Raw genomic sequence first — 13,517 nt, 5'->3', positions numbered from 1 at the left:
CTCCTATGTACAAGAATATAACTACTATAATACTGCTCCTATGTACAAGAATATAACTACTATAATACTGCTCCTATGTACAAGAATATAACTACTATAATACTACTCCTATGTACAAGAATATAACTACTATAATACTGCCCCCTATGTACAAGAATATAACTACTATAATACTGCTCCTATGTACAAGAATATAACTACTATAATACTGCTCCTATGTACAAGAATATAACTACTATAATACTGCCTCCTATGTACAAGAATATAACTACTATAATACTGCCCCCTATGTACAAGAATATAACTACTATAATACTGCTCCTATGTACAAGAATATAACTACTATACCAGGTGTATAGCTCTGACATATGTATATTATACTGTAGAATAGGAATGATAGTATTCTGTGCGGGGTTTTTTTCTAATGGTGGCCAATAACACAGAAAAGTGTAGAATGTTGTGTTCATAGGATTATGTGTGTGAACAGAGTCTGACACAGATGTGGACTGAGCCTTAGCTGGCAGAGAATGGCCTACACTAACACATTGCAGCAAACTCTCAGCTTTGTGATCCGGTCTAGATGTGGAGAGTTTATCAGTTTCAGAATCAGAATGGTTTCATCCTGTGGAAACCCCGAGCAGAATATTCCGTTAGGTAACATTTCATTGCACAACAATCGCGCTCTATATAACGGTACTATTACTTGTCCTGTTTGGGTTTTGTACCTTTCGTGTTATTTTTCGCTACATACTGTAAGCCTACATGTAGTCGCCTTTCCAGAAATTACTAGATTACTTGTGTTATTGTCAAGTAGGTTATATGAAGGCGAAAATATGGAAGAAATATTGCACACATATAGGCTAGTGCAACATGTGACAGCAACATAAAGTCCCACAATACTTTAACTGTATCTCTATGATGTCACATTGTGACAAGTGACATCATGCAGAGTTACATAAAATCCTAGCTTGTTGGGTTTTGGTTGCAGGTCTCACATAGACTTAGACATGGACTAAAAACTGTGTCAATGCCGCAGCGGTGAGTGACATGCTGCCGGTATCTCGCTGAGCAAAAATGTTTCCCTGACCCTCCATCTGATACCTCAGGTAAGGTGGTATGGTCCATTATCACCTCCCTTGATACCCAGATTTTTTTTATACATGACCCACCAGACCCTCATAGGTCTGACTAATGGCCACACAGTGCAAACAGTGAACATAGAACTGCCCAAAAAACTATACAGACCATTTGAGGCCTCGTTCACATCTGTGTCGGTAATCCAATCGGGGGCATCCTCAAATGGACTAGCGAACACATTGGCAAGCGGTGTGCAGTGAAAGCACATGGACCTCTTAGAATGTAATGGGGTCCATGTGGTCTCCGCACGGAACATGCGCACAGGAAAGTAGAACGTGAACTACTTTCCTGTCTGCATGTTCCATGCGGAGACCGTGCAGAAAGCACATGGACCCCATTATCATCTATGGGGTTTGAGAGCCTTCACTACACACTGCTTGCCAATGTGTTCGGTAGTCCACATGCGGACCCCCTTCCCAAATGGATTACCAACGCAGATGTCAACAAGGCCTAAGACCCCAAGATAACCAGGTATTTTTTTTAACTGGAGGCTCCTCCTTTAGTGCACTAGAGAGGGCTCCCCAATGCCAGAAAGTAAATCTATGACAGTCATGGACCAGGAGAGATGTCTGGTATTACTCAAGCCAGTAAATCTGATGGGCCCATTGCAAAATGGTAAAAGTCACCAAAAATGGGAATATTTTAACCCAAAAACACATACACATGCAACAAAAATTGTGACTTTCCATGGCTTGTATACTGGCGTCCAAGTGAGGATCAATTGGGCCCAATGTTTTACGTAGCAGAGAGACTATGGAGGATACTATGCGGAGAGTGTGCGATGTAGGGTCATAAATTTTGGAGGTGCTACTGCCATTGCCTGCGGTGACCGTGCCTATACGTAGTGGCATCTGTATATAGAGAAAGCGCAGGACACGAGCCACTCACAAGGATATTTGCTGAGATTGTGGGATTCCGGCTAGAACCAAGGGTCATTACATATCTGATAAATGGGAGGTTCCTTAAATTTTTGCTTATTTTTTAAGTTTTTTCTACCTTTATAGGCCATAAAAAATTGCCTCATAACAATGGAATTAGGATTAACCATCATTACTAGAAATTTTAGATCTAATACTAAAAATGTTAAAAATCTTGATACAGTCCCCAAATAGATTTCAACTCCATAATTTTTATCCGCGCTAATAACCAAGAAGCGATCGCACATTCTAAATTAATTTCACAGTCATTCTACTGCACGGCAAAACTAAAGTGATATCTTCTTACATATGATATTCCCCAAGTGGTTGTATCTCTGGTAATACAAGCCCTAGATTGAGTTATCAAACTGCCAAATTGAGTCCCCTGTAGCAAATTTTTTGGAACACTCCATTATTTTACACTAAAAAGTTCAACTTTATAAAAAAAAAAAAAATTTACATTTTATCTAATTTAAATTATTTTTCCAGGGAATCCTTCAATATCACAAATTTATACAAATTTAGAATTTTTACATTTTAATTTTTTACTCAACTTTTTAGATTATTTCATATTTAAATTGTTTCTTTTTTATTTATTTTTTTAATTTTTATTCAGACTTATGTGGATTACCCGCATGATGTCTTTCCATACAGAATGTGTACTTAAGCAAAGCAAACCCATCTTCCATATTAAGATCACAATTCAAACATCTCAGTCCCAAAGCAAATAAGCTGGAGACGAAGAGTGCGTGAATAGATTTTTACACTGTATTCTGAGCCACATCTTCAGTAAATAAAGCAACCTGACAAATACTTTCCACATTTATGTAGACTTGATTCAGACTGGGCTGGTCCCAGACTGTCTTGGTTTCATGGTTGTTTTCTTAAATTAATATCAGCCCAAGAAACGGATCGGAGATTTTTTGAATTTTTTTTGTTACATTTTCACGAAAAAAAAATAATTCAGGGCTAATCTGTTCCAACAATTGCATATATTTAAAAAACACAGGCCCAGACCAAACAAAATTTAATATGGCGTACCCTAATCAAATTTTTTGCCACAATATTTACCCCCCTATTTTTTTTTCTTTTTGAATAGTTGTACTCAACACAGAGGGACACAGTCGAGTCGTTGTTTTTTTGTTTGTTTTTTTTTTAATAAAAAGCCATTTTAATTTTCTCGAAGAAAGCATATACAAAAGTTAGCTTTGCTTAATGAAAAACAAAAATATCAGCGACGTACATACGAATGGATTCGTTCACACGAACAGAAAAATAGAAATTTGCTGAAAACAGAGAATTTCGCGTAAATGCATAAACATGAAAATTCGATCCGAAGACACAATTTTTTTTTTTTTTTTAGAAAAAAAGTAAGAAAAAAGTAGGACAAAAATAATTTCTAGATTTTTTTTTAATTTACAAAGTTTTTTTATATTTTAAAAAAAGGCACAAGTTACGATAAAATAGAAATTATTATATGCTCAGCATACAATGAAAGGGAACAATAAAATAGCAACAAAAAAAATATTAGTCATAAACTAAGTTAAAAAAAAAAATAAAATAAAATAATGGGAGAGGTTTTTAGTGTCTTAGCTTGGTGGGAAGACTCTGGTCCCTGGTAATCTACGTGAAACGGAAGAATTCTTATTTGTTGGTGTTAATAAATATTTACCAAATTTGCCAAAAATAGGTTTTTCTTGAAATATTACGTAACCAGCACCTATTATTATAACTATTATACATTTGCTGGTCCGACAAATCCAACAGTAAATTCGTAACGAAAAATTTGAATGGACCCCCGTTTCAGCCTTTTCCAAAAAGACTGACAATTACCAATTTTCTTTCTTCCCTCTCAAATTTTTTTTTCTCCCAGTTCAATGAATAAAATCATTAAATCACTTAAAATATATGGCACATAAATATATTTATATATATATTTAACAAATCTCAAAAACTATAAGAACATTTGAAAAAAAAAAAGTTAATTACAACCAAACATTTTGCTTAAAATTTTCACTGAAATAGACAATATGTAGTCCAAGCCTGAGACACAATGAAGTGACCAAAGAAAAAAATTAGATTTTTTTTTATTTTGCCCTATGTTTGGTCTATGGGGCAAGTTTTCAAAAATTTCCCCAAAAAAATTCTATTTGGAATTTTTTTTAATTTTTTTTACTGGTGTTTTCTGTAATTCTATTGCATTAGATCCAGAGAAATACTGGGACTGTGTAAAGTTGACAAAAGACTGGCCCTCTACCCCAGCATTTACTGAAAACAAATAGTTAGAAGTCAGTTATTGGTCATAGCACTTGGTCTATCTCACATGTTCTGGTAAACATCAAAACTTTAGATGCCTCCTAGTTGTGCCTAGAGATTCTCAGTCTTCATGTGGAAATCTGAGGTCCATCCTTCATTGTATGTCAAATTCAAAAAGTTTCTCGAAGAAAAAAAAATCCTCTGGAAAAGTCAGACAGAACTCTTAGCTCTTAAAGAGATCATCTCATTTTTTTGTCAGCAGGCACTTATATAACAACTGGAACAGCGCCTCCTACCTGTACATTCTGTCTATAGTGCACATGTCTTGGAAGACTTCATGACAACCAGACATATCTATGGCATATTAGTCCTCAGTCCAAAAAGTTCATAGCTCTTTAAGGCCTTGTCAAGGTTGTGTAGACTGGCTGATCCCAGTTGGAGTTGGGACTGTGGGATGGTGGAATGGACAGGCTGTTGAGGATAGGGGTGGCATAAGGGCGCCGAGATGAATGGAAGTAAGGATACTGGTACAAACTGGATGGGTAACTAGAGTAGGGGTTATAGTAGTTGGAGCTTGGGAGGTCTGTGTAGTCACACTGAGAACTGGGAAAAGGACTGGGTATTGAGGAACTGGACACAGTGGTGGCACAAGCCTGGGTACTATAGGAGTTGTAGTCAGAATGGGTAGGGGATCCATGAGATTGGTCACTGTAATGACTGGGACTCAGCTGCTCCGTCTTAATGTGAGGCCTTTGTTGACTAGACTCAGATGACGAGGTTGAATTAGAAGGACTTTTATGGGACCAAACAGGCGCTTGTGGGTTTCCGGCTGGGTGTGCATAGGGAGCAGCATAAGGTGGAGCCGTAGGATTCTGCCCATGGTCAGCTGAAAGAGCTCCATGGCCATTAAGAGGCAAGTACTGGTCAAATTCATGGACATCAAAGGTCTCGATGTTGTTGATGACTTCACTGCTCAACTCGTTAATGTCCACATTACTGAAGTCAATGTTCTGACGCCCATTGTCCATTAACCGCCGCCCTTCATGTTTCAGCTCTTGCTTCCCACCATGGTGTAGGTCAGTCTTGGGGGTAGTCGGTGGAGTGGGAGGTCCATGGTTTTGACCTAGTGGCAGAAGATAACAAAGGAGAAACATCATTATTTGGATCACAACAAACATCTTCATAGCCGGCAAGTCACCATCTTATGTGTACAAACTAAGTCCAAAGAAATCTTACAGGCATCCAGAGAATTTGTTTCTGGAAAGTTTTGCCTCTTGGGCTTGCGGCTGAGCAAAAACTATTCTAGACAACTAATAGCTGCTGGCACCGACTATCTCATTTTTACTGGAAATCAGCTGAAAGCTAGAGAAACTGAACAATAAGATAAATGATACAACAGCCTTACAAAAATGGCCAAAAATGTATCCTATGAACATTGTAATGTACCCATAGTGATCATAGGATTACAAAAATAGCCAAAAAGTTATTGCATGATTAGTAAGATGTACCTACAGAAGAACACCTCGGTATTGCACCATCTATGGGTGCAACAGCTTCTGGTCAATTTACTTAAAAAGATGCTATGGTTCCAAAACCCCATTGTCAAAAAGTTTATTTCAGGGTAATAGACTGGGGATGTCTGACATTCAGGACTCTCATCTTTTAGTGAGGCTGAAGAGTGGCTACAAGAGTCACTCGCCCTGGAGGATCGCACTTTCCTGCATTACATGCTGAAACTGTAATACTTTATTTCTCCTGTGGGGGCACTGCAGGAGAACTGAATACTTATTAGGCTCCCAGTAATGGAATACCATATGATCAACTTAACGCTCTCTGTCTGACTGGTGAAATCTCATTACCTGCATGTTCTCCATGAAGATGACCATCTCCCATTCCTCCAAGGCCAGAGTCTGATTTGTACATTTGAGAACCAGGGTGATGGCCCAGTTCGGCGCCAGAATCGGAGTCGCTTTGTCCAGCTTTGACACTCTTCCTCCTACGTGGTTGATACTTATAATCGGGGTGATCTTTCTTGTGTTGCACTCTGAGTCTCTCGGCCTCTTCTACAAATGGCCGTTTCTCGTTCTCGCTCAGTAAACTGTTGGAAGAAGGAATAGGAGGACCATTAATGAGAACCCCAAAAAATATATTGTTCATGTAAAGGGGAGAACATTTGCATGTATCCGAATCCTTGCCTTGCTAAGTTCCTGTACATAGACCATTGGTTACCAATCTGTGGGTCTCCAAAAACATAACACGCGGGCCTCTCAGAGGACATGTGCGTTATATTTTTTACAAGTGGGGGACCCACATATTAGGGACCACTTACGTAGGCCGACAACATTGACCAACCAACTACTAATAAACTTAGAGCTTATGTCAAACCTGGGCCCAAAGTTCATGGAGTTAAGAAAATTTTTGTTTAAAGTTGAGCTCTTTTTTTATGTCCTTGTCTCCGACCACTAAAAAATCCATCAGACTGGTCAAAAATATAACAGAAAAGGCAACTTGTGTTAGTAGTTTTTGTTGTCAAAGTAATTTTTGAAAAGTGGTTTAAATTTTTTTTTCAAAAAGTTAAAAAATTAAAGTTTAACAAAAATTTGACCATCAATTTTTTTGCTCGTTTCACATAAATTTCTAATTCCTTCAAATGGCTAAAAACTTTTTTTGTTCTGAAACTTCAGTCAGTTAAGCTCCATCTTAAAAGCAGACAGGAAAATATTTTGTGGTTTTGCCTTTGGGATCAAGTCATTTGCTTTTGTCTCTCGGAGACTCTTTTTTTTTTTCTTTCCTAATATAATCCTGTTTTTCCCACTGAGACCATAAGAACACGACCAAAACATAAAAATTCTAAAGGTCACAAATATAATTTTAAAAAATTTGATTTTCTTTGGATGTAATAATAGCATCATTTCATCATGGGACAATTTTTTTATTTTTTTTGGATACTTTTTACAAAGTCAAAAATGTTTTTACTTAGCAAAAAAAATTTAAAATATGCCATAATAATTTAAAAAAATAAATTAAAAAATTCTGTAATATTTCTCAAACGTTGATCATTTCTCGTGAAACCTGAAATTTTTTTTTGTTTAAAATTTTTGAAATATTTTTGGTTTTCCAAGACTATAAACCCAATCTATATGGACACGTGTCTTGGATGGATCCGATTCTCATACTACCCGGCCTAGGCTCAATTTTTTTTAAGCCAGGCCCAGACGGGTTAACTCGTGATGGCAGAGCGGTCAGTTATTTACCTCCTTAACCGAGGGCGCAATAAAAATCGTAATAAATGGAAAAAACAATATTTTCTATAACTCCAGTAATCACATGATGTGCACAGTCACTAAATATTTATTTTGGATCCCTTGGAGGAAGGTAAGGAAATGCTGATTTATTTTCTGCTGGGGTTAACCCTTACTGCGCTGCAAGAAAACAGGACTGTGATCACACATGCAGTATTTATGGCAGTTTTTTATGTAGTTTTTTTGAGCCAAAGTGGACTGAAAAGGAATGAGAGGTTTACAAGACGTGACTTATTCCACCACACGTCGCCTTTCTTCTAGGTTTATTTCTTGGCTCAGAAAACTGCATCAAAAACTGCAGGTGTGATTACACTTGCTCTTAGGTTACATTCATACACGGCAGACTTGTTGCAGTAATTTCTGCATCTAAATGGGCCAGTTTCTGCAGAAAAGTGAGAGCTTTCTGTAAACCCCATTTGGAGGAGGTCATGGAAATTTTTGCAGCAGATACTCCATGTGTGAATATGGCCTTAATATTTCTATTATAATAATAATAATTTATAAGATTCCTATTATCACTTATATAATAGCACTATATTATTACTTCTAATTCACATTAATACTTGTAATAATTATTGGATTGTTATATATATATATATATATATATATATATATAATATTTAGAATATTAATATATTATTCATTATTATATTATATTTTATTATATTATTATATTTATATTATACATTAATATATTATATTATATATTAATACATATTTTTATTATATTATATATTATTCTGGCTACTATTATATTATTATTATTATTATTATTATTAGTCATACTACTAATAATTCTATATTATTATTACTTGCAATTTTTTTTTTTTTTTTTTTTTTTTTGGGGGAGGGGGGTAAAAATTAAATTTATGAACAAGTTGCCACTTATTGGACAACACTAATAATATCCCGACACTAACCCTAAGCTTTAACATCATACACCCCTCGGCAGGGACATGGTTAACATCTGATATGGATCAGTCATAGTCTACTCATGTATACATATATACACCCAATAGTCTGGATCAGATTAACATCATATAATTCATGTATGACAACTATAGCTAGACGAAAGACTATGTATCGGATAGAGCGGATGTCTTTAAAGGGTTAAAGGTATACAAATTCATTGGTCAGAATGAACAAATAAGAAACTGATATTTAAAGGGACCTTCTAGATCCACTATAGAAGTGTCTGTATCCAATATATCGCATATGACGGTCCATAAGAATGGAAGTGGGGGGTCTATTTGGACATGTAAGACCCTGTTATTGGGAAAATCTTTGTATGAATTGTGGCCATGGAGTTGCTATATAACTATGGCCATAGCTGCTTTGGCCTGGGGGGGCATTTGCCCCAGGTCTTGGTGTCAGGAGGGCTCCAACAAGCCTCTGTGCTAGACACTAGGACGCTACAGAGCTACAAATCTACTATAAAAACTGGTGCAATTTTTTTGTAATTTTTGTTAAATCTTTTTTTTATTCCCGAGTTCCTCCACAGCAGTCATTGCCTTACACCGAGAACCTGCAGCAAAAAACAGCAAGGGCGCTACAACTCCTGCAAAAATAGCCGTCGTGTTATTTTTACCCCAAAACATCCAAAACTCTTATGGATCGGACGCTCTCTTCTACTGTATCTGTACCTGTATCTTATAGGTTGTATAGGGTCATATCATTTCATGGGCCAGTCGTCCTATGGTTGCATTTTAGCATCCAGATTCCAGAACTTATGTTGATCTAGGATCCGCTCGGTAGAACCATTTGGGTTTGGGGCAAACAAATGATTGCAACCCATAATGTCAGCAGCAAGTGACCCTGCCATACAGATGCAACCTGTTGACCCGGGTGTCCCATTGACAACTCATCCTGACTTGTAGCCATAGCAGATGTCTGGAATCACAACTATTATGTAACCCTATGGGATAGACGCCTGGCCATAGTATCCATATAGTACAATTCCTTGGTGCGGCCATACACATACAGTATATATACACACTTTAGTCGTGCATGGGTTAAATCGTAATACCGCCATCTGCTCATTGGGGTCTGATATAGGCTATATACTAACTCTACAGCAGCCGCTCCTTATCCACCACCTTTAGGTTGTCCCATATCCCATCGCTGGTAGAAAGTGATATTTTGGGGCCATTTTACAACCCAGTAAGGGGCAGGGGTAGCGGCGGGGTGTAGAGCGGAGTACTCAGCATCTGTTAATTACCATGTAAACCTGACCCCGGGACATTAATCATGTTACTCAACTACCACTCAGTGCGCGCTGACAACTCTGCTACACTGCAGCTTCCCTGCAAACACTGTATAGTGTACGGGATAGACTGACACCTCTTCAGGCGCTAGACACCAATATATACCCCTGTACCCCTCTAACACCCCTGTATAGGACATGGAAGGGGGTTAATATCAAGTAGCACACTTGCAAAAAACATATTGTATTCGCTGGTCCACCCCTCTAATAATGCCGCCATAGGTAGGTGCCCTATAAACACATAGAGGTTAGTTGTAAGGGGTAAAATGAGTTGACTGCACCCACAAACCTAATATCTGTCATATATCTGTCCCATGTAGCAGGGTTTAGTCTGCCAGATGTAGCAGAGCTGACTCTGTTACCACTCATTGTGATATCATGATGTGTCTCTGTCTATAGTAACCTCATCCTAATAGCGAGTCATGCAACAAACCCAGCTCTGCTGCCTCTCTATGGCGTCTGCTAGCAGGCTAGTGTATGAGATTGGCACAGGTAGTTGTATTATGACGTGAACCCACATGTTCTCACATAGTGACAGATGGCACAGAATGGGCATAGAGGTGCCAATTTACCCCCCGACATGATAAACCATGACAAGTTTTACGCGCCATCGATCATGATTGATCGCCGACTGCTTCGCCATCACTCACAACTCATTGGATACGCCACAATTTACGACCATTTTGGCCACATCAATGCCCATCTTAATATTAGTGAAATACTCACCGCCAGAGTTTGCCCAGGGTTTTGCTGAGCTCTGCGTTGTGTAGATGTGGGTACTGGTCCGCCAGCTTCCTTCTAGCCGCCTGTGCCCAAACCATAAAGGCGTTCATAGGTCTCTTGACATGGGGTTTGGCTTTGAGAGATCCGGATCCTCGGACTGGCATGGGCACCAAGCTCCAGTCGTAGCCTTTCAGCACCTGGGACACTGCCTCCCGGATACACGCAGGGAATCGCTCATCCATGGGCCCCTCTGGGTCATTTTTGTTGATGCCCACTGGTCTGTGGGAGTCTGATCCGGCTGGGGACAGCGGGGAGTCCGAATCGGAGTCGGAGACATGGGACATGGAGCTAGCGGTGCCCGCAGGGCTGCAGGGTGCATCAGGAGCCTGGTCCTGCTCAGAGCTCATGTTCAACATCTGGGAGCCGGGTTGGATTTGGCTAAATCAGGGCAAATTTTTTTCAGTGGGGATTGCACCAAATTCTGTGTGCCAAACTGATCCTAAGCCAGAAGAACTGACAGTCCACGGCACACAGAGATGCCACAAGCCCACGCTGACCCTAGGTGGCTACAGTCCAATGCAATCCAGCCTCTGTGCCCCTAAATCTAGGCTGGCAGGAGAGGTCTCGGGCTTGGTGGTGGTGGTGAGCACTGCTGAGGACCACTTATACCGCTCAGTGGCTGCGAAGGAGCAAAGACATTTCCAAAGGAGAAGCCACAACCCAAATCCAGCGCTGCTTGCTCTGTACCATCTCCTGCTCTGCCTGCCAGCCCTTTAATAAGTAGAGAGCAGCGGTCTCCTCCCCCACCGCCTCCTCATTGGTTCTGCCCTGGAAGGGGACAAGACCATTACTCTTAAAGGAGACTGTGACTTTCCCTCTCACTGGGTTCCCACGTGTAGTATCTGGCGGTGTGTTGTGATTAGCAGGAGGGACATAGGGGAGGGGGGAGGTGGACACCTGTTAACCCACTGTGTGCCTGAGAGCCCTCCTGTAATGAAAGGGTTACAGCAGCTTGTGTGCACTACATATGTAGGCTACGGTGTATGTACGTATGTAGCAGAGCTGACTTTGTTCTATGACACGACATGTATTATCGGTAAATGATCAATCCCCAAGCACAAGATAAACAATTCTTTTTATTAGAGTATATTCACACACAGCAGATTTATGGCAGACGTATATACTACTGGCATATGCCTTTAATGTGAATCCCTTTCAGGGGTGATTTAGTTATAGTTGTAGTGACCGTACACTATCATATATAATAATAATAATAATAATAATAATAATAATAATAATAATACTCCTGGCAATGATAACGTTCTGAAGAGTAACAACAACAGAAGTGATAATAAGAGTATAATACTAGCGGGGTAATAATAATAATAATAATAGGGTCAATAGTCATATAATATTAGTATTTCATAGTAGTATTTGTAGTATTATTAGTGGTAGCAATAGTAGTATCAGGAGTTATAGTTATAATATTATCATCCTTATTAGTAATAGAAGTAACAATATTATTAGCACTATACAGTTATTAGAAGAGTTAGCAGCAATGATAGTAATGGTAGTAGTACTAGCATTATAGATAGGATTAGTAGTATTAGTAATAGTACTACCAGTATCAGTAGTAATAGTAGTAGTATTAGTAGTATCAGTATCAGTAGTAATAGAAGTAGTATTTGTAGTAATGCTAGTATTATTGGTAGTAATATCAGTATTTATAGTAGTAGTACTAGCAGTATCGGTAGTAGTAATAATAGCAGCAGTATTGGTAGTAATAGTAGTAGTATTAGTAGTAGTAATAGCAGTATTGGTAGTGATAGAAGTAGTATTAGTATTAACACTAATATTATAGTAGTAATAGCACTAATATTATTGGTAGTAGTATCAGTATTGGCAGTAGTACTAGTATTAGTAATAGCAGTTTCGGTAATAGCACTAGTATTATTAGTAGTAATAGCAGTATCGGTAGTACTAATAGTACTAGTATTATTAGAAAAACTAGCAGTAGCATTACTAGTGGTAGTAATAGTAATATTAGGAGTAATAGCGATAGTTATAATATTATGATGATTATTATTAGTAAAATAATATTGGTAACTGTAGTATTATGAATAGTAACATAAACATTATTATTGGTATTAGTAGTAATAGAGGCAGAAGTAAGAGTATTAGTAATAGTATTATCTGGAGTAACAGTAATAGTTGTAGTGTTATTACAACCAAGATTATTAGTAATAGAATTAGCAGTATATATATAATTGGTAGTAATAGTAGTACTAGTATTATTATTAGTAATGGGCATTTATAGTAACAGTACTAGAAGCAATAATAGTGGCATTAGCACTAATAGCATTATTATTACTATTAGTATCAATAGTATTGAAAGTAGTAATAACAGCAGCAGTGATGGTAATAGTGATATAATAACCATTCATTTATTGTGTAACAGCAGTTGTATTATAATCACTACTATAGTAATATCATTATTTGTGGTAATATTATTCTTATCATCCTTAGTAGTACTAGTAACAGTAATACACGTCAGTCATATGATTTATTACAATAGTAGTAATAGTAGTACTCTTATTAGTAGTAACAGTAGTCGTGGTAATAACGCTAATAATATAGTAGTAATAGTAGTATTAGTGTTATTACTAGTAATGGTAGTAACAGTATTAATAGTATTACTAGTAGTGATAATAGTAACCTGTATTATTAGTAGTAGTAGTAGATAATAGCAGTAGTAATTGCAGAGGTAGTAATAGCAGTATTACTAACAAATGTGGTAGTAGTAAGACCAGCAGTAACAATCGTAGTAATAGTAGTATCTTTATTATAAGCAGTAGTAACAATAGTAGCAGTAATAGCTATGACCACATCCTCGCTGTATACTATGGGCAGTATGTTGCA

At 37.8% G+C, this 13,517-nt stretch overlaps 1 protein-coding gene across 1 annotated transcript; it reads right to left on the bottom strand.

Annotated features, from left to right (window-relative positions):
* Positions 1 to 3,225: 3,225 nt before the first annotated feature.
* On the bottom strand, positions 3,226 to 11,327 carry SOX8 (SRY-box transcription factor 8). The gene is made up of 3 exons (XM_075285564.1): positions 10,602 to 11,327; positions 6,170 to 6,408; positions 3,226 to 5,433 (listed from the first exon to the last, which is right to left on the bottom strand). Exons 1-3 carry the CDS (start codon positions 11,012 to 11,014, stop codon positions 4,706 to 4,708), a joined length of 1,380 nt encoding a protein of 459 aa, XP_075141665.1. The 5' UTR covers positions 11,015 to 11,327; the 3' UTR covers positions 3,226 to 4,705.
* Between the last annotated feature and the right edge of the window lie 2,190 nt (positions 11,328 to 13,517).

The sequence above is a fragment of the Leptodactylus fuscus genome, chromosome 8, assembly GCF_031893055.1.
Source record: "Leptodactylus fuscus isolate aLepFus1 chromosome 8, aLepFus1.hap2, whole genome shotgun sequence".
In the NCBI taxonomy this organism is placed as follows: domain Eukaryota; kingdom Metazoa; phylum Chordata; class Amphibia; order Anura; family Leptodactylidae; genus Leptodactylus; species Leptodactylus fuscus.
Note: the sequence above shows the minus strand (reverse complement) of the source record. Positions and strands in the feature narration are given on the sequence as shown.